We start from the raw sequence: 25134 nt of genomic DNA, 5'->3' as shown, positions 1-25134 counted from the left end.
TTACCTTTGGAGAAAACTGACTTTGATTGCAGAGGCATCGACTTCGACGACGAATGGACATCTTGGGTCTGGGTGCTGAAGACAGGGACCGGAACAGAATGCTTCTTTTAGCATCTGAAAAGCGGCTTATGCTTTTGGAGTCCACACACGAGTGTTAGCCCCTTTCTTGGTCATGGCGGTGAGCGGAGCAGCTAGGGTAGGATAATTGGCAATGAAGCTCCTGTAATAATTAGTAAAGCCAAGGAAACATTGTAAGACTCGTAGGGTTACTGACTGGGGCCAGTCTCGGATCCTTGGATGTTATCTGGATCCATGGAGAACCCTCAATCGGATATGATGTACCCTAGGAAGGGTAAGCAATTTCGCTCAAAGAGGCACTTTTCTAACTTGGCATAAAGGTGATTTTATCTTAGACGTTGGAGGATGATCCAAACATCATCTCGATGGGATTCAAGGTCTTTGGAAAAGATCAGGATGTTGTCAAGATATACGACTATGAAGGAGGGCTCAGAGGATTTCGTTCATAAGGCGTTGAAAAACCGCTGGGGCATTGCATAGCCCAAAGGGCAACACGGTATATTCATAGTGACCATCCCTCATGTTGAATGCGGTTTTCCAGATATCTTCAGGTTGGATGCGTACCAGATTGTCCACACCCCTCAGATCCAATTTGCTGAAGATCTGTGCCCCTTGAAGTTGGTCAAACAGCTCACTGATAAGGGGCAGGGGGTACCGGTCTTTTCAGGTTATGGCGTTGAGCCCTCTGTAGTCAATACAAGGGCGTAAACTGCCGTCCTTTTTCTTGACAAAGAAAAAGCCTGCTCCAGCGGGAGAATCGGAGGGGTTGAATGAACCCTTTTTCTAAGTTCTCTTTAATATACTCAGACATGGCTAGGGTTTCTGGATGAGACAATGGATAAGTTCTGCCCTTGGAAGGCGTCATGCCCAGCAGAAGTTCTATGGGGCAATTCAACTTGCGTAGCGGAGGCAAGATGTCCACCTTCTGCTTCGAGAAGATGTCTTCGAATTCAGCATACTGGGTAGGCAAACCAGATAGGGTGGTAGATTTCAAGACAGAGACAGCTGGAGATACTTGACGTAGTCATGTCTTCTGGCATTTGGAACCCCACTGCACCAACTGCAGGGAATGCCAATCGAACTGGGATTCGTGGACCTGGAGCCAGGGCAGCCCCAGGATGACTGGATGTGTGGAACGTTTTAACACATAGAAGGACATCTCCTTCTCATGGAGAGTGCCCACAGTAAGACGGACAGCCACTGTTCAATGGGTGATGAGCCCTGGAAGATGTTCTCCCTGAATGGAGGCGATGCGGAGGCTCACATCTAATGGCTGGAGAGGAATGTTCAGAAGCTTGACAATGTCATCCATGATGAAGCTGCCACTTGCTCCTGTATCAACAAGAGCAGTGGTGGCGAAGGAGTGGGCCTCCATGCCCAGAGAGACTGGAAGCAGGAATTGGGGCCCAGTGACAGCAGTGCCTAAGCTTGGGACCCCTGCCGGGCTCAGGCGTTGCAGTTTTCCGGACGGACCGGACAGGACTGCCGAAGATGTCCGGAAGCATCACAGTAAAGGCAAATAACCTCTTTCCTCCGACAGAGACGCTGGAACACAAGGACGCTGGAACAGAAGGATGCTGGAACAGTAGGACACTGGAACAAGGCTGGAACAAGGCTGGAACAAGACTGGAACAAGACTAAGAAAGCGGATGCAAACTAGTACACTTACAGTGCCAACCCGATTGCCAAGGCAAGGAAGTACAGGCAGGGACTTCCTTATATCGTATGTTCAATCAGGGCGTGCCACGGAACTAGGACCGGTCCCTGGCCCTACAAGAGGCCGGACCGAGCGTGCATGCATGTAGGGGCGTGGCCAATGCCACTGAGGACACCGAACTCCAGCGTGAGGCCTGGTGCACAGTGGAAGGCCCGACGACTGCCGCCGTGGGACGCCGAGGCCTGGAGGTGCTCGCAGCTGCAGCTAGGGAGGCCAATCCGTGACCTGCAGAGGAGCTAGCGAGGTGAGCAGGCCCGTGCGCGGACGGGGCGCGCAACAATAAGTGTACACAACAGTTTTATCCACATATTTTTACGTCTATTTTTAAAGTGATAAGTGAGTATATTTAACAGGCATATTTTAGATGCATTTACCCCCATAAATTGGCTTTTCTACACATAAGTCTGGAGATTTTCTAACATGTACATAACAATGAAATTAACAGTTTTACCTATTAGTCTACCAGTCTGCCATCCATCCTGACTCTTTAACCTGAGTTCACATTTCACACAGACTCTCCCCCCCCAATCTGATCAGTATTTCACTTTTAAGATGTTTATTATCACTTACTCTAGATATTGAGCAGGCGCAAATACTTGTATACATGAGTAAGCTGCCAAATTTACATGCGTAAAGAACACCTACACACAGCTGAAAGTCACTAAAAGCGTAATTGCTTAATTTATTATTTTTTTATCATAATTAAGTATTAATTTAAGAGAAGGACAGTATAAAATGTATATGATTATCCTATTAATCATATAAATGGAAATTCCAATCCACTTTCCATATAGAGTATATTATTGAAACATGTAACCGAAAAATTTATTGGCACTCTAGATAATTTATAAACCAAACCAAACTTATTTATGTGCCTAATTGTAAACTGTTGTGATGGTGCATTACTAAACGATGGTATAGAAAAGTTTTTAAATAAATAAATAAATAAATAAATAAACTTACTTGTGTAAATGTTGGCCCCACCCAAGAATGCACTTGGCTGCTTCTTTTTTACATGCGCAAATTTACTCATGGACCATGATTTACACATATATGTTGAAGTTTCTAGAATAGCATATACTCACCTATATGCTACTTTACACATGTAACTTCTAGTTTTTTTACATTGAACTTTTGAAAATTTACTTTTTAGGGACCTTAGGGGGTCATTTATCAAAATGCGCTAAGACAGTTTCACATGCAAAAATGTCTTTCTATTGTATGGTGCAATGCAATGCAATGGTGGGTGAGTGAGGTTAGGGGTCACTTTGACATTCAATGTGAGATGTACGAACAGAACAGTGGTCTCTTGTGAAGATCTGAGGACCGACAGAGAGAGGAAACTCACCCAAAGATGAGATTGTGCAATGTTCTCTCCACCTAGCTTGATGTTACCCAGGTAAAGAGTCCATCAAGCTAGGTTGAGAGAACCTTGCACAAATATCATCTTGGAGTGAGTTTCCTCACTCCAAAGGTCATCAAATCTTCACAAAAGACCACTGTTCTGTTCGTACATCTCACATTGAATGTCAAAGTGGCCCCTAACCCCCTACACTAATACCTAACCCTCACCTCGAGTTACTAGGTGGGCCTCCATAGGGATAAAAATACCTATCTAGGGAGAGGCTATCACGGCTAGTCTCTCTCTCTGTCTCTCTCTCCCTCTGTGGTTAAATGCAGGAAATACATCAGGTCTGGCACTTATTGCAAAGTCTGAAAAGATTATCACAATAAACTGTACATTAGCATAAACCACACCCCTTTTGCTATTGCATGCAATACTTATTGCATTTTGATAAATTCAGGCCTAAATTAGGAGCATATATTTAGAGGCTCCACTTTATTTGAATGTTGGCCTCTAGAAGAAATGAACATTAAATGACTTTAAAAATAAGTACAAAATTATTTTACATATATGAAGATAATTTACAATACTATCAGTGCTGCAGATGTGAATTACAATAGAGAATGATTGTACTAATAAAGAGAAAAATGGAGAAATCTAGTTACTTTATTGAGAAGTGAATGACTGATATTTGCTCTTGTGAGATGGATATAAAAAAAAAAAAATTTTCTAAGTGATTAACTTTTTTTTTTTTTTTTTTTTTAAAGTTTTCAGCTGTTTCACTATAACTCTATTTTTGTTACCTTATCAAACACATACTTAGGAAGCCTTATTGGATATCTGACTCATCAAGCACATACTTCTCATTTCCATCTTCATTTCTTCAAACTTCTTGACTTCTTCTTCATGCCTCCTCTCTGCATTTTTTAGTTCATAATTTTTCTCTTCTAGGTGTTCTTCATCAATTTCCAAGTTTTGATTGAGCATTTTCAGTTTGTCCTTTAGGAAAAGCAGGTATTGAATAACAAATACAAGACAAGTAACTTTAAACAGGTGTACACTAACTTTTGAAAAACTAAGGTGCTTATCTGTAATATCTGCTCTCCATCGACAGCAGGACAAATTAGCCACACAAATGGATGAAGTCACTGGATGGCACTGACATAGAATGTGCTCTTTCAAGAGGTCTGAAAGACTTCTAGGTCTCTTTTGAAATATGGGCAGTGTTCTGGTTCAGCCACTGCCATGTGAATCTCATCATTTTGCAAGCTAAATCTGTACTTTGTGGAGAGGTGGCTGGGTTTGAGTGGCTAATTTTTCCTGCTGTGGGTTGCGTTAAATATTTATCTTTGCTGATTAAAGAGGAATTGCAATCCGACAGAGAATGGATGGAGACCTGAAGCTGTCAATCAAATAAATTCGTAAGAACTGCCTAACCAAAATTACTGTTTTTGCAGGAATCTTCTTCAAGACAGTAATGTTTGAGAAAGATATGATTAAAAGACCAGGTGGCTGTTTTACATATTTCATTAATCGAAGCAGATTGAAGGTATGCTACAGAGGTGAACCAGCATTAGCAAAACAGTAGGAAATGCAATTAGAAAGGCAATTTGAGAGGGTTTGTTTCTTAACTAGTAAGCCTTGCTTAAATGGGTCATAAGAAATAAACAGTTGCTGAGATTTTCTGTAAGGTTTAATAATTTCCAAGTAAAATAGCAGAACTCTTTTGAAGTCTAGAATTTGCAGTTTGTTCAGCTTTGTTGGAATGAGTTTCTGAAAAAATGTTGGTAGAACAATGGATTGGTTCAAATGAAACTGAGAAACAACTTTAGGCAGAAACTTAGGATGAATTCTCAATACCACTCTTTCTTTGAAAATTTGTGTATAAGGAGCATGGACTACTAAGGCCTGGAGTTTGTGTTCTCTCAGGTAGATTTTAAAAGCGTTGCTCGCACAAAATGTCTGCATACACGTGTGTTGGCATGTTACCTGCGTAACTTTACTGATGGTCCTGATGAGGAGCAAGGTTCATAGAAACATAGAAACATAGAAATGACAGCAGAAGAAGACCAAACGGTCCATCCAGTCTGCCCAGCAAGTTTTGCACTTTATTTTTTTCTCATACTTATGTTACTCTTGGCTCTTAGTAACCTTTTGGTTCTATTTCCCTTCCACCCCCACCATTAATGAGAGAGCAGTGTTGGAACTGCATCTACGTGAAATATCTAGCCCAATTAGTTAGGGTAGCAACCGCCACAATAAGCAAGCCACACCCACGCCCCCACCTGCCCACCCAGACTAAATAATTCGGTCCTTGTTGGTTGTTGTCTGTATATAGATCCACCTTTCTTCATTCCCCCTGCCGTTGAAGAAGAGAGTTATGCTGGATATGCATTGAAAGTGAAGTATCAGACTTTCATCCCTGCTGTTGAAGCAGAGAGCTATGCTGGATATGCGTGAAGTATCAGTCTTTCTCCCCTGCCTTTGAAGCAGAGAGCTATGCTGGATATGCAATGAAAGTGAGGTATCAGTCTTTCTCCCCTGCCGTTGAAGCAGAGAGCTATGCTGGATATGCTTGAAGTATCAGTCTTTCTCCCCTGCCGTTGAAGCAGAGAGCTATGCTGGATATGCATTGAAAGAGAAGTATCAGGCTTATTTGGTTTGGGGTAGTGGCCGCCGTAACAAGCAAGCTACTCCCCACTTTTTTGTGAATGCAAATCCTTTTTTCCACATTTCCTCTTGCCATTGAAGCTTAGAGCAATGTTGGAGTCACATTAACCGTGTGTATGTTTATTGAATAAGGGTATTATCTCCAGGTAGTAGCTGTCATTTCCGCGAGCCACCCACTCTTCATTCACGTCCTCCAGACTTTATGGATCCACAGTGTTTATCCCACGCCCCTTTGAAGTCCTTCACAGTTCTGGTCTTCACCACTTCCTCCGGAAGGGCATTCCAGGCATCCATCAACCTCTCCATGAAGAAATACTTCCTGACATTGGTTCTGAGTCTTCCTCCCTGGAGCTTCAAATCATGACCCCTGGTTCTGCTGAATTTTTTCCGACAGAAAAGGTTTGTCGTTGTCTTTGGATCATTAAAACCTTTCAAGTATCTGAAAGTCTGTATCATATCATCTCTGCTCCTCCTTTCCTCTAGGATGTACATATTTAGATTCTTCAATCTCTCCTCATAAGTCATTCGATGAAGACCCTCCATCTTTTTGGTCACTCTTCTCTGGACCGCCTCCATCTTGTCTCTGTCTCTTTGGAGATACGGTCTCCAGAACTGAACACAGTACTCCAGATGAGGCCTCACCAAGGACCTGTACAATGGGATAATCACTTCCCTTTTCTTACTCATTATTCCTCTCTCTATGCAGCCCAGCATTCTTCTGGCTTTAGCTATCGTCTTGTCATATTGTTTCGCCGACTTCAGATCATTAGACACTATCACCCCAAGGTCTCTCTCCTGCTCCATGCACATCAGCCTTTCTCTCCCCATCGAATACAGTTCATTCGGATTTCCACTCCCCATATGCATGACTCTGCATTCCTTGGCATTGAATCTCAGCTGCCATATCTTCAACCACTCTTCCAGCTTCCTTAAATCCCATCTCATTCTCTCCATTCCTTCCGGCGTGTCCACTCTGTTGCAGATCTTAATGTCATCCACAAAAAGACAAATCTTACCTTCTATCCCGTCTGCAATGTCACTCACAAAGATATTGAACAGGACCGGTCCCAACACCGATCCTTGCAGTACACCGCTTAAAACCGCTCTCTCTTCAGAAAGAGTTCCATTTACCATCACACATTGTCTTCTGTCCGTCAACCAGTTTGCAATCCAGGCCACCACCTCGGCACTCACTCCTAAGCTTCTCATTTTATTCACCAGTCTCCTGTGCGGTACTGTATCAAAAGCTTTGCTGAAATCCAAGTAGATGACATCGAGTGCTCTTCCTTGATCCAATTCCTTGGTTACCCAGTCAAAAAAGTCAATCAGATTTGTCTGACAGGATCTTTCCCTGGTGAATCCATGCTGCCTCTGAACCAGCAATTCTCCTGACTGTAGATAGTTCACTATTCTCTCTTTCAACAGCAACTCCATTATTTTTCCCACCACCGAGGTGAGGCTAACTGGTCTGTAATTACCAGCCTCTTCTCTGTTTCCACTCTTGTGAAGCGGGATCAATGCCCCCCCCAACCCACCCTGAGTTGAAAGTGCCCCTCTTACAATGAGAGATGTTTATAGAGTGTCATATTGTCTCTCTAACAGAATCTCTCTCTTTCTCACTTACTTGCAAGCATGTTATTAAAACATGCGCGTAAAGGCTGCATACATAAGCATGGCAGGGATATTTTAAATGATACAAAAGCAGCTAGCTGAACACTTAGAGAACAACAATATCCTATACCCATCACAACATGGCTTTCGTAAAAACTACAGCACAGAAACTCTACTGCTCGCCCTAACAGATAACATCACGAGAGGCTTTGACAGCGGTAAACAGTTCATCTTAATGATGCTAGATCTATCAGCGGCATTCGATACTGTAAATCATAACATCCTACTAAACAGATTAGAAGAAATAGGATTGAGTAACAAAACAATCAAATGGTTCCAATCATACCTAAACAATAGTTACTACCAAGTACAAATAAAAGACACAATGTAAAAAAAAATAGACCTTCAAACAGGAGTCCCACAGGGATCAGCTTTATCGGCCACCCTATTTAACATATACCTACTACCACTATGTCACCTACTAGCTGGTCTAGGCATCTCACACTACATATACGCTGATGATATTCAACTTATCTTACCCATTGATGACACAATTGAAAAGACACTGAATATTGCCAACATGTATCTGGATATCATCAAACAATTACTAAACCAGATGGAATTAGTTATTAACAGTCAGGTGAACAGTCTCTCTCTGGCCTGCATAGTAAAAAGGCCTTGACTTGGGTAACACCATGGGATGATCCAATCTTGAATCAAATAGACCTGTTTGTGGCTGTCCTCTCCCAGGCCTTCAGCAATCCAGTCTGCATCCAGATGGTGGAAAGTAAGATCTTGGGCTCTGTCAGGACCAGCATAGTATAACGGAATAAACCATGGAGTACACTAGAGATGTGAATCGTGTCCTCGATCGTCTTAACGATCGATTTCGGCTGGGAGGGGGAGGGAATCGTATTGTTGCCGTTTGGGTGTGTAAAGTATCGTGAAAATCGTGAAAATCGTGAGCCGGCACACTAAAACCCCCTAAAACCCACCCCCGACCCTTTAAATTAAATCCCCCACCCTCCTGAAACCCCCCCCCCCCAAATGCCTTAAATTACCTGGGGGTCCAGCGGCACACTAAAACACGGCACACTAAAACCCCCTAAAACCCACCCGACCCTTTAAATTAAATCCCCCACCCTCCCGAACCCCCTCCCCAAATGCCTTAAATTACCTGGGGGTCCGTATCGGCGGTCCGTAGCTTAAATTACCTCCGTAGCCTTAAATTACCTCCGTAGCGGCGGTCCGTAGCTAAATCGGGGGAAGGGGGAGAGCAGGAAAACCAGCACACTAAATCGTGTAGTCTTCAGCCGGCACCATTTTACAAAATGGCCGCCGCAAAATGGCGGCGGCCATAGACCAAAACGATTCGACGCAGGAGGTCGTTCCGGACCCCCGCTGGACTTTTGGCAAGTCTTGTGGGGGTCAGGAGGCCCCCCCAAGCTGGCCAAAAGTTCCTGGGGGTCCAGCGGGGGTCCGGGAACGATCTCCTGCCGCGAATCGTTTTCCGTACGGAAAATGGTGCCGGCCATACGCGTATGGCCGGCGCCATTGTCTGTACGGAAAATGGCGCCGGCAGGAGATCGACTGCAGGAGGTCGTTCAGCAATGGCGCCGGCCATACGCGTATGGCCGGCGCCATTGTCCGTACGGAAAACGATTCGTGGCAGGAGATCGCTCCCGGACCCCCGCTGGACCCCCAGGAACTTTTGGCCAGCTTGGAGGGGCCTCCTGACCCCCACAAGACTTGCCAAAAGTCCAGCGGGGGTCCGGAACGACCTCCTGCGTCGAATCGTTTTGGTCTATGGCTGCCGCCATTTTGCGGCGGCCATTTTGCAAAATGGCGCCGGCTGAAGACTACACGATTTAGTGTGCCGGTTTTCCTGCTCTCCCCCTTCCCCCGATTTAGCTACGGACCGCCGCTACGGAGGTAATTTAAGGCTACGGAGGTAATTTAAGCTACGGACCACCGCTACAGACCCCCAGGTAATTTAAGGCATTTGGGGGGGGGGGTCGGGAGGGTGGGGGATTTAATTTAAAGGGTCGGGTGGGTTTTAGTGGGTTTTAGTGTGCCGTGTTTTAGTGTGCCGCTGAACCCCCAGGTAATTTAAGGCATTTGGGAGGGGGGGTTCGGGAGGGTGGGGGATTTAATTTAAAGGGTCGGGGGTGGGTTTTAGGGTGTTTTAGTATGCCGGTTTTCCTGCCCTCCCCCTTCCCCCGATTTACGATTTTTTGACGATAAATCGGGGGAATTGGTATTGTATCGTGGCCCTAACGATTTTTGATGATTTAAAATATATCGGACGATATTTTAAATCGTCAAAAAACGATTCACATCCCTAGAGTACACTACTCCATGTTCCATCAATCTACTGCTAGCAGAACTGCATGCCTAATGAAGGGCTGCACCATTAGTCCAGATTTTCAAAGACCATAAAATGTTAGAGTTTCTCAAAACTACATGCAATATGAATTTGAGACAAGCCAGTGGCCCCTTTTTCTTTTACTGATTTGTGTTGCAGTTGGGTACTGCTGTGGAATAGTGGACCCTTGGGCCGACCTACCACGAGAGGCGGGGTAGGCCGGGAGGCGGAGCCAAGGCTCAAAGTGTTCACCAGGTGATTGCCCGGGAACCAGGAAGCCCCCAGGAGGAGCCCGTAGGGTCCTGGCTCCTTGAGACTTAGGTACCAGAGAGAGAGTCCAGTAACAGAGAACCAGGAAGTCCAATGGTAATTGAGTCTAGCACAAGATCTTCACCCGGGTACCCAGAACCCCCCAGGAGGGGCCCGTAGGGTTCTGGCACCTTGGGACTTGGGTACTAGAGGGAGAGTCCAGCAATAGAGAACCAGGAAGTCCAAAGATAATAGAGTCTCTAAATGAGCAGGCGTGAGTAGAAGCAAGTAGAAACCTGGAGCGGGGTCCACAGCCAGCAGGTGAAGACAAGGCTGAAGGCTGAAGCAGGAACAGAGACGAGCCGGGATCAAAGGCAGGCGGCAACAGAGCATGGTCAGGGACAAACCGGGGTCGAGGCAGGCAGCAGGCAGAGCGTAGTCAGGGACGAACCAGGTCGAGGCAGGCAGCAGGCAGAGCGAAGTCAGGGACGAACTGGGGTCGAGGCAGGCATCAGGCAGAGCGTAGTCAGGAACGAACCGGGTCGAGGCAGGCAGCAGGCAGAGCGTAGTCAGGAACTCCAAGGTCAGCGGCAGGAACACAGCAAGACGAAGCGCAACTCAGAACTACAAGACTGTAGTGAACCTCGTTGCAAGGCGATGAGGGAACGTCCGGACGCCGGTTATATCTGTCTCGGAGCGTGACGTCATCAGCGCAGGCGGGGCTTGACTTCCGGGTTCTGGGCGCTCAAAGTGGCCGTATTCGCGCGCGCGCGCGCGTGAGGCCGCGGTGAGAGAGACAGGCAAATGGCGGATGCCACATGGAACTGAACGCGTCCTTGGGTCCTGGAGACCGTGGAGTGCGGCGTCGCCAGACGCGGAGGTAGGCGCTGGTCACGGGGAAGAGAGGGGAAGCGGTGCAGACCGCAACAGATTTGACTTTGTATTAACAAACCGACCAGGCTCAATGAACAGCAAGGCAGACGTACTCTCCATGAGAAGAGAGGAAGTCCTGGAACCAGAAGCCAGTGCTATGAATCTCCGACCAGAGAACTTTGCCTTAGGAACTAGGAATCTGGACTTCATTGAATTAATATGAACCAACCTGCCTCAGGTCGGGTTCATGTTAAAGAATTAGGAAGAGGGGGAAGAGACAAGGAATGGAGCTAGCAGGACACCCTCCTTTTCAGAAGAGGTCAATTTTACATGCCAAAAGGTGCTCCTTGTCTGGTGGTCCTCCAGAGCTGCCACAATTCCCCAATAGTAGGTATAACTAGCAGCCACAAGACCAAGGAAGTAATCACTCAAGAATTCTGATGGCCAGGATGGATTTGAGATTCAACAAAGTATGTTGCATCCTGTGAGGAATGTGCACACCAAGTGCCACTTCACAGGTCCCATGAGCTACCATTGCCATGGTATTCTGAAAACCATAGAATTAATTTTGATGGGCGCCATCAATGCTTTAACACTGTCACAAGAGACCATGATTTTTATGGTGGTGGATTCATTCACCAAATAGCTCATCTGATAGCCATTGCTGGTCTTTCCTCTTCCTGCGAAACAGATCTGTTGATCTGGGAAGTAGTCTGTCTGCATGGATTGTCATCCCATTTTACCTCTGATCAGGATTCCCAGTTTGTGGAACACTTTTGGCAGGAGGTAACCAAACTCTTAGATGTCTAGCTCCATCTGTCTTTAGTGTATCATCTATAATCAGATGGACAGATAGAATGACTATAGGAAATGACTGCTGACACAGACCAAAGATTGCATGCTGCAATTTCAGTAATACCTGGCCTCTCCGAGGCATGCCGCTTGTCCAAGTGTAATACCTCCTCGCGACCTTGCCAGAGTCAGTCTATGACACTTGAAAACAAATTCTGTCAGAGTTCACTTGAGTGCTATTGCAGCATATCACCAACATTCAGAAGGTCTATCAGTCTACCACTTTCCAAATTGAAATTAATTAAAAGCTTCTACCATCTTTGTCCACCTATATGAGGTCCCCCAACTCAGTGGGATCTCAGTATTGTACTTTCTGCATTGATGAATCCACCATTGAACTTCTAGCATAGGTTGATACATTTTTAACCTGGAAAGTATTATTTTTGGTAGCAGTGGCATCAGCCACAGACAGGTACATTTTAAAAGGAGTGCACGAGCAACCATAAATGCGTGTATTGGCATGCGAGCTGAGATCCGCTTAATTTTATATCATGGATGCAAGTATTTTTATTTATTTTTATTTATTTAAAAACGTTTCTATACCGTCGTTAAGTTAGGTATCATCACAACGGTTTACAATAAGGCACAATTATTAATGTTAGAAAAAAATAATGAAATCTATCCACTAAACAGGTGCCAACAATTTACGATAACATAGTTTGTTATAATTACTCATAAGTGGGTGTGATACATCATGTCCATTATTTTTAGTGACAGATTAAAATAGAGAATTTATATATCTTATTCTTTGGAAGAGAGAAAAAAATATATAAAAATAAAAAATAAAAATACATACATATAATCATAGACTATATAACTGTATACTTGTATACTGTATATGCTACTAAAGTTCCTTGTAAAAAGTTGAACACACATACTGTTTCAAAACACGAATAATGTCAAATGTAAATTGTTAAATGTTATTGTTACTTTCAATGTTCCTTGTAATAAGCCCAGGTCGGACTGCCCCAACCAGGGTAACTTATTGTTTATTGTAAACCGGATTGATTTGTATTGTATACAGGAATTCCGGTATATAAAAATTAAAAATAAATAAATAAAAATAAATACCCGTGTCACTTGGGTAGTGTGCCTGGGTGTTCTTCAGATTGCCTCCCATTTTCCTTGTATTCTGCTCTCCTTTCCCTATGTTGTACGCTTGTTTAAATAACCATGTTTTAAAATTTTTTCTGAGGGTTTTGATGTCTCTTTGTAAGCGGATCTCGACAAGCATGGAGTTCTATAGCATAGGTCCTGCTAAGGAAAGCGCTCTTTCCCTTACTTGGGTTAGCCTTGCTGTTTTAATTGAGGGGATAGTCAGTAAAGCTTTATTTGCTGATCTCAGGTTTCTATGAGGGACGTGTACGCGGAGGGCTGTGCTGAGTCATTCAGCTTTTTCATTATGTATTAATTTATGTATGGTACATAGGGTTTTCTATTGTATTCTTTGCTCAATGGGTAACCAGTGTAATTCAGTTAGGGTTTCAGTGATACAGTCTCTTTTACTTTTACCCATCAGAATTCTAGCGGCTGTGTTCTGCAGTATTTGGAGTGGTCTAATCGTGGTGTATGGTAATCCGAGTAGGAGGGCGTTCCAGTAATCAGTGCTAGCGAAAATTAGGGCTTGTAACACTGATCGGAAGTTTTTAGTTGTGAGTAGGGGTTTTAGTCTTCTAAGAGACATGAGTTTGGCATATCCTTCCCTTACTTTTAACGATATGTGTTGTTTCAGGTTAAGTTCTGTGTCTATTATCACTCCAAGGTTTCTTACTTTCTCCGCTAGTTCTATTTTTTTGTTGTTTTTGAGTGTGATTGAGTTTTGGATGATTTCAATGTTTTTACGTTCCAAGTGTAGGAATTCAGTTTTTTCTATGTGAATAACTAATTCCATCTGGTTTAGTAATTGTTTGATGATATCCAGACATGTTGACAATATTCAGTGGCTTTTCAATTGTGTCATCAATGGGTAAGATAAGTTGAATATCATCAGCGTATATGTAGTGTGAGATGCCTAGACCAGCTAGTAGGTGACATAGTGGTCACTCCCCTGCAGGGAGTCTACATTACGCTGAAGTGTGAGAAGCTGGGTCTATATATTTATTTTTTACTACCTTCATTAAGTTCTTTAGATACTCTGGGTTCTCAGTTAGCTGCTCCATCTTGCTCTTGCCTTTGTTTTGGGCTAGTCTAAACTGTCATGAACTTGCTTTGGTGAAGCTGAGAGCAGATACCATGCCTGGACAAGAGGTGCACCTTGGAGAAGCCAGGTATTAGTAAAGCTAGAGCAGGCAATCTTTAGCCTGTAGCAGTGACTGTTCCCGTGGACTGAGCCCTTGGATGCAAGAGGCCACCAAGACTTACCAGGCAGGAATTAAAAGCAAAAAAGGAATGATGCAGGAATCAACCTCTCTCTCTCTCTCTCAGTGGTGGTAGGAATTGCAACAATTGTGGTATTAGTGTGAAAAAGTTATTGCACTCTGTGGTAATACCTATGTGATAAATAGGTTATTACCATAAACACACCCCTCTTCCTATTGTATGCAATAGTTTGATGAATCAAGCCCTTAGAGAGATTCTGAAGTAGCATGGAAGTTGAGTACTGGATCAGATTCTCCTCTTGAGATGCACACCAAATAGAGAACATTCGGAGCGGCCTTGGAGGGAACTATCTAACCTTCCCAGCCCTATCCTAAACCCTTCCGACCTTTGTTTTGCCTCCTGGCAGGTGCAGGTTGCACACATTGGCAGGAGGCCTTTTTCAAAGCCTCGGAACTTAGACACGTCCTGGGGCTTTATGCACATTGCCAAGCCTTTATAAAATAGGCCTGGCGTGCATAATCTAGCGGCATAAATACGATGGATTTATGTGTGTAGGGCTTTGAAAATCCGGCCCTTAATAGATAACAGCATTTCATGTTTTATGGACAGATGATACATAGAACTGTTAGCTAACAGTACATGAAAAATCCCTCCAGTATGTAAAACATGAGCTATAACTGTTCAAGATTGTATTGTCATTTTCAAAAGTAAATCAGTCAAGCAGTTTTGAATTTTAAAACAGACAGAACGCATGACTTGATAATAAAAAATCAGTTCCAATGAACACACATTAATAAAGACAAACACTTACCTCAAGCTGCCTTGCTTCACGTTTTAAAATCAACTCAAAGTATTCGTATTCGTCTTCTGCTTTATTAAGTTCTTTCCTAAGGATTGCTATATTTGCATCAAATTCTACAAAATCTCTTTGGATAGACGTGCACTGGCACAGAGAACAAAAGTAAATGTAAACAATCATGTATACTATATTCTACAGACTTTTAACTGTTTTTGCATTTTGGGGCGGATTTTCAGAGCCCTGCTCGCCTAAATCCGCCCAAAACCGGGCGGATTTAGGCGAGCAGGGCCCTGCGCGCCGGTGAGCCTATTTTACATAGGCCTACCGGCGCGCGCAGAGCCCCGGGACTCGCGTAAGTCCCGGGGTTCTCCGAGGGGGGCGTGTCGGGAGGCGGGCCCGAACAGCGCGGCGTTTAGGGGGCGTGCCGGGAGCGTTTCGGGGGCGGACCCGGAGGCGTGGTTACAGCCCGGGGCGGCCCGGGGGCATGGCCGCGCCCTCCGGACCCGCCCCCAGGTCGCGTCCTGGCGCGCAGGAGGCCCGCTGACGCGCGGGGATTTACGCCTCCCAGAGGGAGGCGTAAATCCCCCGACAAAGGTAAGGGGGGGCTTAGACAGGGCCGGGTGGGTGGGTTAGGTAGGGGAAGGGAGGGGAAGGTGAGGGGAGGGCAAAAGGAAGTTCCCTCCGAGGCCGCTCCGATTTCGGAGCGGCCTTGGAGGGAACGGGGGTAGGCTGCGCGGCTATTCGTGGCTATGTGCGGCTATGCGCGGCTATTCGCGGCTGCGCGGCTATTCGCATGCCTATGCGAATAGGTAGGCCTATTCGCATAGGCATGCGAATAGGCCTACTTTTGCTGGCGCATCAGGCGCAAGCAAAAGTACGCTGGATTTTAGTAGATACGCGCGGAGCCGCGCGTATCCACTAAAATCCTGGATCGGCGCGCGCAAGGCTATCAATTCTGTATAGCCGGCGCGCGCCGAGCCGCGCAGCCTACCCCCGTTCCCTCCAAGGCCGCTCCGAAATCGGAGCGGCCTCGGAGGGAACTTCCTTTTGCCCTCCCCTCACCTTCCCCTCCCTTCCCCTACCTAACCCACCCACCCGGCCCTGTCTAAGCCCCCCCCTTACCTTTGTCGGGGGATTTACGCCTCCCAGAGGGAGGCGTAAATCCCCGCGCGTCAGCGGGCCTCCTGCGCACCGGGACGCGACCTGGGGGCGGGTCCGGAGGGCGCGGCCACGCCCCCGGGCCACCCCGGGCCGTAACCACGCATCCGGGCCCGCCCCCGAAACGCTCCCGGCACGCCCCCTAAACGCCGTGCGGTTCGGGCCCGCCCCCGACACACCCCCCTCGGAGAACCCCGGGACTTACACGAGTCCCGGGGTCTGCGCGCGCCGGTGAGCCTATGTAAAATAGGCTCACCGGCGCGCAGGGCCCTGCTTGCCTAAATCCGCCCGGATTTGGGCGGATTTAGGCGAGCAGGGCTCTTAAAATCCGCCCCATAGTTTGAAAATCTACCCCAAAGGTTGTATCATTGTGGAAATTCAATCTTCTTGTTTGAGGGTAACAAGATCTGAGCATACTATATAGATAATCTGTTTATGCCCAGTGGGTAGCTTGTTGATCTAACAGCAGTAGTGAAATTTCCCTTCCAATCCTCAGCTAAGGGGAATGTAGATTGCTCAGAGCAAATAATGATGAGAGGGAAAGAAAAGAATGGTAGCCTTCTTGTTAAATAGGTAAAGGTATATGGAGGCCTGCAATGTAGTTTTACCAGAATTATAATCTTACAATTGCTCAGTTTCTTCATAAACCAGTGTATTAATAGCATATGATAAGCTATGCTATTATGACTTTCCCATGAAAATGATATTGCATGACTGCACTATTTAGTAAATTTTTGAAGATACATAGTTGGGCATCTAAATGGCATTCTACAGAAGAGTATGTATAGCCAAATAAGACAGATTTTTAGCCAATATTAACACCACACCTATCATATTGAGTAACTATGTGGGTGTTACATAACATTTCCGCACTACCCCTAACATCCACCAGGAGTCAATGCTTGGCAACCTGAGAGTCTCAACAATCATTGCTCAAGCTTTGCATACTCCTCTCCTGATAACCTCCCACCCTCACTGGGTTCCCACTTGTCTCTGGGCAAGTATTCTACTCACAAGATTTTTCCTGACAGTTTCTGGGGACAATATGACTACACAAACCTGGGGGTCACACAATTCACAGAAAGGCACTGGTAGACCATGCACAGTACTGGGATCATATAATGACTTAGATATCTGACTAGTCACAAACACAGAGCTAATAAACTAAAAAGTTTATTATTTTAAAGATAGAACAGTGAATTGTGGGGGAAAAGGGATCTTTATGCTGGTTGTGATTCCTTATTTATCCCTGGCATCTGTATTTTCCCAGTGAGAATTCCCTCCAATTGGAAATTCTTAAGTTACTATACAAATGACCTCCTGACCTTTGCAGTGTTCTGTAATTCCTGACAAGTGGAAGGCTCTGCTTTGTGTCAGTCAGGATCAAAGAGGTTAAATTTGACTCATTGATTCAGAATGAAGGCATTTCCTGCCTCTCTCCAGGAATTTGTATGATTACAATGTTTTGTGAATGTTTTAAGGTTAAGGATAAATTACGTTTCTAACCTGCTAATTTTCTTTCCTGGAGTACTTCCAAACCAATTCAGAATACAAGAATTTAGCCCCCTTGACAGCAGATGGAGACAGAAAACAAACTGATTCACCGACATTTTTTTTATTTTATTTTTTTATTTATTAAGGCTTTTATATACCGACTTTCTTGATACAAATCAAATCAATTCGGTTTACAATGAACTAAGCAGAATATACAATTAACCAATCAACAAGAGATACGGAGCATACAGTTACATTATAACAAGGAAGCCTTAACTTGGAGTAGGAAAATAAAGAAGGGGTGAACGGAGCAATAAATATATAAATAAAATGAAATAAAATAGAATAAATACTATATACAGAAGAGGGGGCAAGGGGCCAACCTCTCTTTAATGGATATTATGCATGAAAAATTTGGAGAGTTTTGTTTACAGAGATGTGTGGTGTACAATTCTAGATCAGTAAATGGAGTTTGTAGAGGGGAAGGCTTGGCTGAACAGCCATGTCTTTAGTTTCTTTTTAAAAGTTGTTAGACAAGTCTCCAGTCTGAGGTCCGGAGGCATGGCGTTCCACATGGAAGGGCCTGCGGTAGAAAAAGACCGGTCTCTGAGGTTTGCGTGGTGCACTAATTTGATTGTAGGAACGTGTAAAGATCCCTTGTAAGCATCCCTTAAAGGCCTGGCTGTCGAGTGCAGTCTGAGAGGATGAGACAGGTCAAGCGGAGTTTGATGGTGGATATTTTTATGAATGATTGTGAGAGATTTATGGAGGATCCGGAAATTTACTGGGAGCCAGTGGAGATCTTTTAGAATGGGAGAAATATGCTCTCTCCGATTGGTATTTGTCAAAATCCTTGCCGCTGCATTTTGTAGCAGCTGGAGCGGTTTAATGGTAGAGGCTGGAAGACCATGCAGAATGGAGTTACAATAGTCGATCTTGGAGAACAGAATGGCTTGGAGGACGGATCTGAAATCGTAGTGGAATAGGAGCGGTTTGAGTTTTTTGAGTACTTGTAACTTGTAAAAGCACTCCTTAGTAGTGTGTTTTATAAAATGCTTTAGGTTCAGGTGACTGTCGATTAAGACTCCAAGATCTCTGGCATGTGATATATGTGGAATATTTTGTGATTGGAGAAGTATGGGACTACCTTCTGGAGTAATTAGCAAGAGTTCGGTTTTAGAAGTGTTGAGCACAAGGTTGAGGCTGGATAAGTAGTGGTTTATAGTTTGTAGATGAGAGTTCCATAACCTGAGTGTTGAGTCCAATGATTTGGATATAGGGATTAAAATTTGAAGGTCATCTGCGAAAATATAAAATTTGAGTTTGAGGTTTGAAAGTAGGTGGCAGAGGGGGAGAATGTAGATATTAAACAGGGTGGGTGATAGGGAGGAGCCCTGGGGGACGCCAAAAGGAGCATTAGTATGAGGTGATTCCATGTTTTTAATTTTTACCTTATAGCCTCTATTACTGAGGAAAGATTCGAACCATCTGAGGGCTGAACCTGTAATTCCTATGTCTGAGAGTCGGTTTCAGGAGGATGTTGTGATTTACCGTATCAAAAGCCGCAGAGATGTCGAGGAGAGCTAAGAGAAATGACTGTCCTTTATCAAAACCAATATATAGTTGATCCAGGAGGGAGGTGAGGAGGGTTTCCGTATTGTGTTCTTTTCGGAAACCATATTGTGACGTGTGAAGTATATTGTGGTCTTCTAGGTAATTTGAAAGTTGCTTATTTACAATTTTCTCCATGATCTTAGATACAAATGGGAGATTTGATATGGGACGGTAATTGTTGAGGTCTTCCGGGTCCAGGTTGGATTTTTTGAGTATGGGTTTGAGCGTGGCCAATTTGAGCGCGTCCGGGAATGTTCCTTGTGTAAGAGAACAATTGATGATATCAGCTAGATATTTGGATATGTATTCTGGAATGAGAATCAGTAACTTGGAGGGTATTTGGTCCAGCGGGTGGTTCGAAGGTTTCATTCTTGTTATTCAATTCAACTAACAGCCTCAGCATTCAACCCACTGTCTCAGCATTCAATCAACAGCCTCAGCATCCAACCCACTGTCTCAGCATTCAACCCACTGCCTCAGCATTCAATCAACAGCCTCAGCATTCAATCAACAGCCTCAGCATTCAACTAACAGCCTCAGCATTCAACTAACAGCCTCAGCATTCAACCCACTGTCTCAGCATTCAATCAACAGCCTCAGCATTCAATCAACAGCCTCAGCATTCAACCCACCTCAGCATTCAACCAGCCACTTCAGCAGTCAACCAACAGCCTCAGCATTCATCCAGCAAAAGATTACACAACCAAACATATCATTCAGTCCTCCTTAAAGAACATTTCCTCAATCTATTACCGCCACAATGTCATAGGACACCTGATTCTGACAATACCATCAAAGTCATCTCCCTCGTACAACCATGTTACAAGGACACCCAATACATATATTACATCACAACTACTTCTCCAAGATGAAGCCTACATTAAGATATCAACCTATAACCCGTAGAAATCTAACCCCGGTAATGATCTCACCAGTCACACAATTACTTGGTTTGGCTCTATTCACCTTATCACTCTTCAATGCCCAATCAATCACAAAAAAAACCCACATCCTTAATGACCATCTGCTAGATACCAAACCAGACATCTGTGCCATCACAGAGACCTGGTTAAAATCCTCAGACACAGTCCTAATAAATCAATTGCCTACACAGACATATGATGTCTTCTCCTTACCCAGAAAGAAAAAAAAAGGAGGAGGTCTCCTAATAGCTGCAAAAAAACTTTTTAACCTCACGCAACAACCTATCCATACTATACCCAAACTTGAGGTAGGCTTATTCAAGTCTAAGTCACTTCAAATTCTCCTCACCTACGCTCCTCCCGGACTTTTAGATCAAGATGCCTCTCCCATGATAGAGGTTATAGCCAAATACTTAAAACTAGACTCTCCTGCCATAATCATTGGAGATTTTAACCTCCACATTGATGCCAATCCTCGATCGAACAACTGTGATGCTTTCCTATCAGCACTCTCGGACATGGGCTTCAAACAGCACATTAACCAACCAACACATAAAGCGGGTCACACTCTTGACCTTATCTTCACAAATTCTAATCTCACCCAACTCTCACCCCCCATATGCCTACCAGTCCCATGGTCAGATCATTTTATGATCAACTCCACCTTCAGGTCATTGACAGGATTGACCACACCTCATCAGCCTACAACTCTATACTACAGGAAAACTTGTTCTTCAGAAGATCTTGGCAAATCCCTGATCAGAAAACTCCCAAACTTGGATCTTTCAAATCCTAATTCAGCTATCACCTCATGGCAAAACATCACTGAAATGATAGCCAACGAATTATGCCCACTGTCAAAAAAAATTATAAACCCCTCCCATAAAAATAAGCAACCATGGTTCTCAAATGAACTCTGCACTCAGAAGCAAAATCTAAGACGGAAAGAAAAAGAATGGAGGAAGAATTCTAATCCCCTCACTCTTTCCATATACAAAACTACTCTCCACCAGTACAGATCAGCAACACTCCGAACAAAAAGAGATTTCTATGCTCACCGCATCCACGATATGCTATATGATGCGAGGGCCCTCTTCTCCTATGTTTCGGAACTTACCAAAACGGCTCTTCCTAATATCCCTGACGATACAGCTCAATCAAAGGCCAATGACCTGGCCTTATTCTTTCAAAATAAAATCACCAATACCCTGGCTAGATTACCTGTCAACACAAATCCTACTCTTCCGGACACAGTTCTCCTACCAAACTTAGACATAAGATTGGACTCCTTTGATTCGACCCACACTTTAGAGGTAGAATCGCTGATAAAAAGAATGAAACCTTCGAACCACCCGCTTATAGGCATACACAGTGCCCCTTATAGGGCACTGTGTATGATGCCTGCAGCACTTCAATATAATTGTTACAAATCAAAACATTTCACACTTAAAGGGAGATACAAGGTCCTAAAAAAGTTGCATTTCAATAGACTGATTAAAAAAAAAAAACTACAGTAGTTTGCCAGCTAGAAATTGAGAGGGACCCTGGACTGATCTGCTAGGATTCAAAAAATAAAATTAGCTGGTAAGAAATCCAATTTTTCCTTCCCTATTGTCCCACCAGACCAGTCCAGAATGCATGAGACATACCCAAGCTACTTCTACACAGGGAAAAAGCCAGACAAGTCTGCCCTCAGTATTCTAGTCCCAAAAGAGGCCATCTTCCTAACCTGCAAATCTAACTGGTAATGCTTGGGGAAAATATGCAGGGAAGCCCAAGTGAGTGCCCTGCAGACTTCCTCAGGTGACACTGACTGCCACTCTACTCATAAAGTTGCCTGACCCCTGATGAAGAGAGTTTGAAGACCCTTCAGAACAGACAAGCCTCTGGAAATATAAACCGAACCAATAGCCTTTTTATTCCATCGTGCTTTGGTAGCTCTAGAGTCTGCGTCCCCTTTTTTCTGACTACTAAAGAGTACAAACAAATGATCCAATTTCTGAAGGAACTGGTCACTTTCAAGTACCTGAGTACAGGGTTTTTTTAACACCCAATAAATAAAGGTTTCTAAACTCTTTAGCTGAATCACACCTGTACATGGCAGTTCCACTGACTGGTTCAAGTGAAATGAGGAGACAACTTTTAGTAAAAAGGACGGGACCACACAAATGCATACTCCAGTCTCCGAAAACTTCAGAAATGGATCTCTGCATGACAGGGCCTGTAATTTAAAAATATGATGCACTGAACAGATAGCCACCAAAAAAACTGCCTTCATATAGGGGTAGATTTTAAAAAAATGCGCGTTCGCGTACTTTTGTTGGCGCACCAGTCGCAAACAAAAGTACGCTGGATTTTATAAGATACGCGCGTAGCCACGTGAATCTTATAAAATCCTGGATCAGCGCGCGCAAGGCTGCCGATTTTGGGCAGCCGGCACGCGCCGAGCCGCGCAGCCTGCCTCCGTTCCCTCCGAGGCCGCTCCGAAATCGGAGCGGCCTCGGAGGGAACTCTCTTTCACCCTCCCCTCACCTTCCCCTCCCTTCCTCTATCTAACCCACCCCCCGGCCCTATCTAAACCCCCCCTACCTTTGTCCACGGATTTACGCCTCCCGGAGGGAAACGTAAATCCACGCAACCCGGGGCGGTTCCGGAGGGCGCGGCCACGCCCCCGGACCGCCCGGGCCGAAACCACGCCCCCGGGCCCGCCCCGAAATGCCACGTCCCGCCCCCAAAACGCCGCGTCGATTGGCCCCGCCCCCGACACACCCCCGACAAAAAACTCCGGGACTTACGCGAGTCCCGGGGCTCTGCGCGCATCGGCAGGCCTATGGAAAATAGGCGCGCCGGCGCACAAGGCCCTGCTCGCGTAAATCCGGGCGGATTTACGCGAGCAGGGCTTTTAAAATCCGCCCCTAAGTGTTGGATTTGTGGACCCTTGAGCCGGCTGGGACAGATGGATGTCGAAGCCGGGAGGTGGCACTGTGCAGGAGACTGGAGGAATTTTCACCACAGGAAGCTCGAGGTCCCCTCAGGAGGAGACCGTGAGGACCTGAGCCTCTTGGACTTACGTGCGGTCTCCTGTGGGCGGGTGTCTGAAGAGAAGTTCCAGAGGATTGAGAAGAGTAAGGCTGAAGCCAGGAGGCCAACTGGAACTTCACCACTGGAAGCCCGCGGTCCCCCCGAGAGGAGCTCGTGAGGACCCGAGCTGCTTGGACTTAGGCGAGGCCTCCTGGATGAAAGCTGGAGTCAGGAACCAGTGGATGAAAGCCGGAGTCAGAAGCCAGTGAACGAAAGCCGAAGTCAGAAGCCAGGACAAGCCGAAGTAAGAATCTGCAACTAGCAACTCAGGACGAGTGAACCTTGGTGCAAGGCAAGGCATAGGCCTAGCTGCAGGGTTTAAATGCCGGCCGAGGAGGCATTGCAGCGACCCGGGCTGGCCCCGAGGTAGGTGAAGGGACCGGGGCACAGCCCGGGACCTTAACAGTATCCCCCCCTCTTACGCCCCCTTCCCGGAGGCTTGGGCTTAGCAGAATGATCCAAATGGAACTGGCGGAGAAGACCCTTATCCAGGATGTTAGAGGCCGGTTCCCACGTATTTTCCTCGGGGCCGTAGCCCTCCCAGGAAAGGAAGTATTCCCATTTACGATGGTGGAATCGTACATCCAAGATGTCCTTTACTTGGCAAACCGTGTCCTCCTGGGCCATGGGAGTGGCAGATTCAGGGATCTAGTTATGGAAGACAGACAAGACTAACGGCTTGAGTAACGAGACATGAAAAATGTTATGAACCCTGAGCGTAGAGGGAAGGCAGAGCCGGTAGGAGACCGCACCTACCCATTCCGTAATTGGGAACGGGCCAATATACCTCGGAGCCAAGCAAATCAAAGGAACCCGCAGGCGAAGGTGTTTGGTATTTAGCCATACCTTATCCCCGGGAAGGAATGTTGGAGCTGGACGTCGCAGACGGTCTGCATACTTCTTTGCCATGACTGCCGTGCGTTGAAGTTTCTCCCGAGTAGAGCCCCAGAGGCTGTGTAGCTGTTGGGCTGTGAGTTGCACGGCTGGTGATGGGACTGCCAACGGAAAAGGCAAAGGAGGTCAGAGATGTCTCCCATAGGCTACCTGGAAGGGAAGCCTACCGGTGGCCGAATGCCTATGGTGGTTGTAGGAGAATTTTGCCCACGCGAGTAAAGCCACCCAATCATCTTTAGGTCTCCCATGAATGCTCGGAGGAAGGCTTTCGAGGTCCGGTTTGTGCGCTCCGTTTGGCCATTGCCTTGGGGATGAAAGGCGGTCGTGAAGTGCAACTGGACCCCAAATTTCTTGCAGAGTGCTCTCCAATATATAGCCGTGAACTGTTAGCCCTGGTCGGAGGCAATATGGAGAGGAAGTCCGTGTAGGCGAAAAATGTGCTGGGCGAAAAGACTAGCGAGCTCAGGTGCCATTGGTAACTTGGTGAGGGGAACGAAGTAGGCCATCTTCGAAAACCTGTCGATCGTGACCCGTATCACTGTTTTCCCTTCTGAAGGTGGCAAGTCCACGATGAAGTCAGTTGACAAATGGGTCCATGGCTTGGTGGGGATAGGCAATGGTTGAAGTAGCCCCCACGGGCGACCATTCAGCGTCTTTTGTTGAGCACAGGACAGGCAGAAGCTGACTTAAAGACGAACATCTTTCCTGACCTGAGGCCACCAGTAAGCAGATCCAAGGTCCGAGCGACCCCCGAATGCCCTGCGGTCAATGAGTCATGAGCCCATGACAACACCTTCTTGCGCAGGCAAACCGGTATGACCATCTTACCCATAGGAACCACCTCAGAAGCCGCTAGAAGGACTTTGACTGGATCGAGGATATAACGGGGTGGATCCGGGTTATCCTCTGTTTCAGCCATGCGTGAGAGGGCGTCAGCTCTAATGTTCTTGGTGGCTGGCCTGTACCTGAGGAGGAAATTGAACCGGCTAAAGAAGAGCGACCATCTGGCTTGTCGAGAATTCAGGCATTGGGCCCGGCACAAGGATTCCAGGTTCTTGTGGTCTGTATAGATGATCACGGGGTATTGGGCCC

The 25134-nt window shown here is 45.7% G+C and overlaps 1 protein-coding gene across 1 annotated transcript in view; it reads right to left on the bottom strand.

The window, feature by feature from the left end:
* Positions 1 to 3959: 3959 nt before the first annotated feature.
* LOC115089341 (myosin heavy chain, non-muscle-like) overlaps positions 3960 to 25134 on the bottom strand; it is a 112801-nt gene continuing 91626 nt past the window's right edge. The window contains exons 5-6 of the mRNA XM_029597430.1: positions 14891 to 15022; positions 3960 to 4139 (exon numbers count right to left, since the gene is read on the bottom strand). Of these exons, the coding sequence (XP_029453290.1) occupies positions 3960 to 4139; positions 14891 to 15022 (312 nt within the window). The remainder of the gene's footprint in view (positions 4140 to 14890; positions 15023 to 25134) is intronic.

Source organism: Rhinatrema bivittatum, chromosome 4, assembly GCF_901001135.1.
Source record: "Rhinatrema bivittatum chromosome 4, aRhiBiv1.1, whole genome shotgun sequence".
Taxonomy (NCBI): domain Eukaryota; kingdom Metazoa; phylum Chordata; class Amphibia; order Gymnophiona; family Rhinatrematidae; genus Rhinatrema; species Rhinatrema bivittatum.
This window is presented reverse-complemented; position numbering and strand designations above follow the sequence as displayed.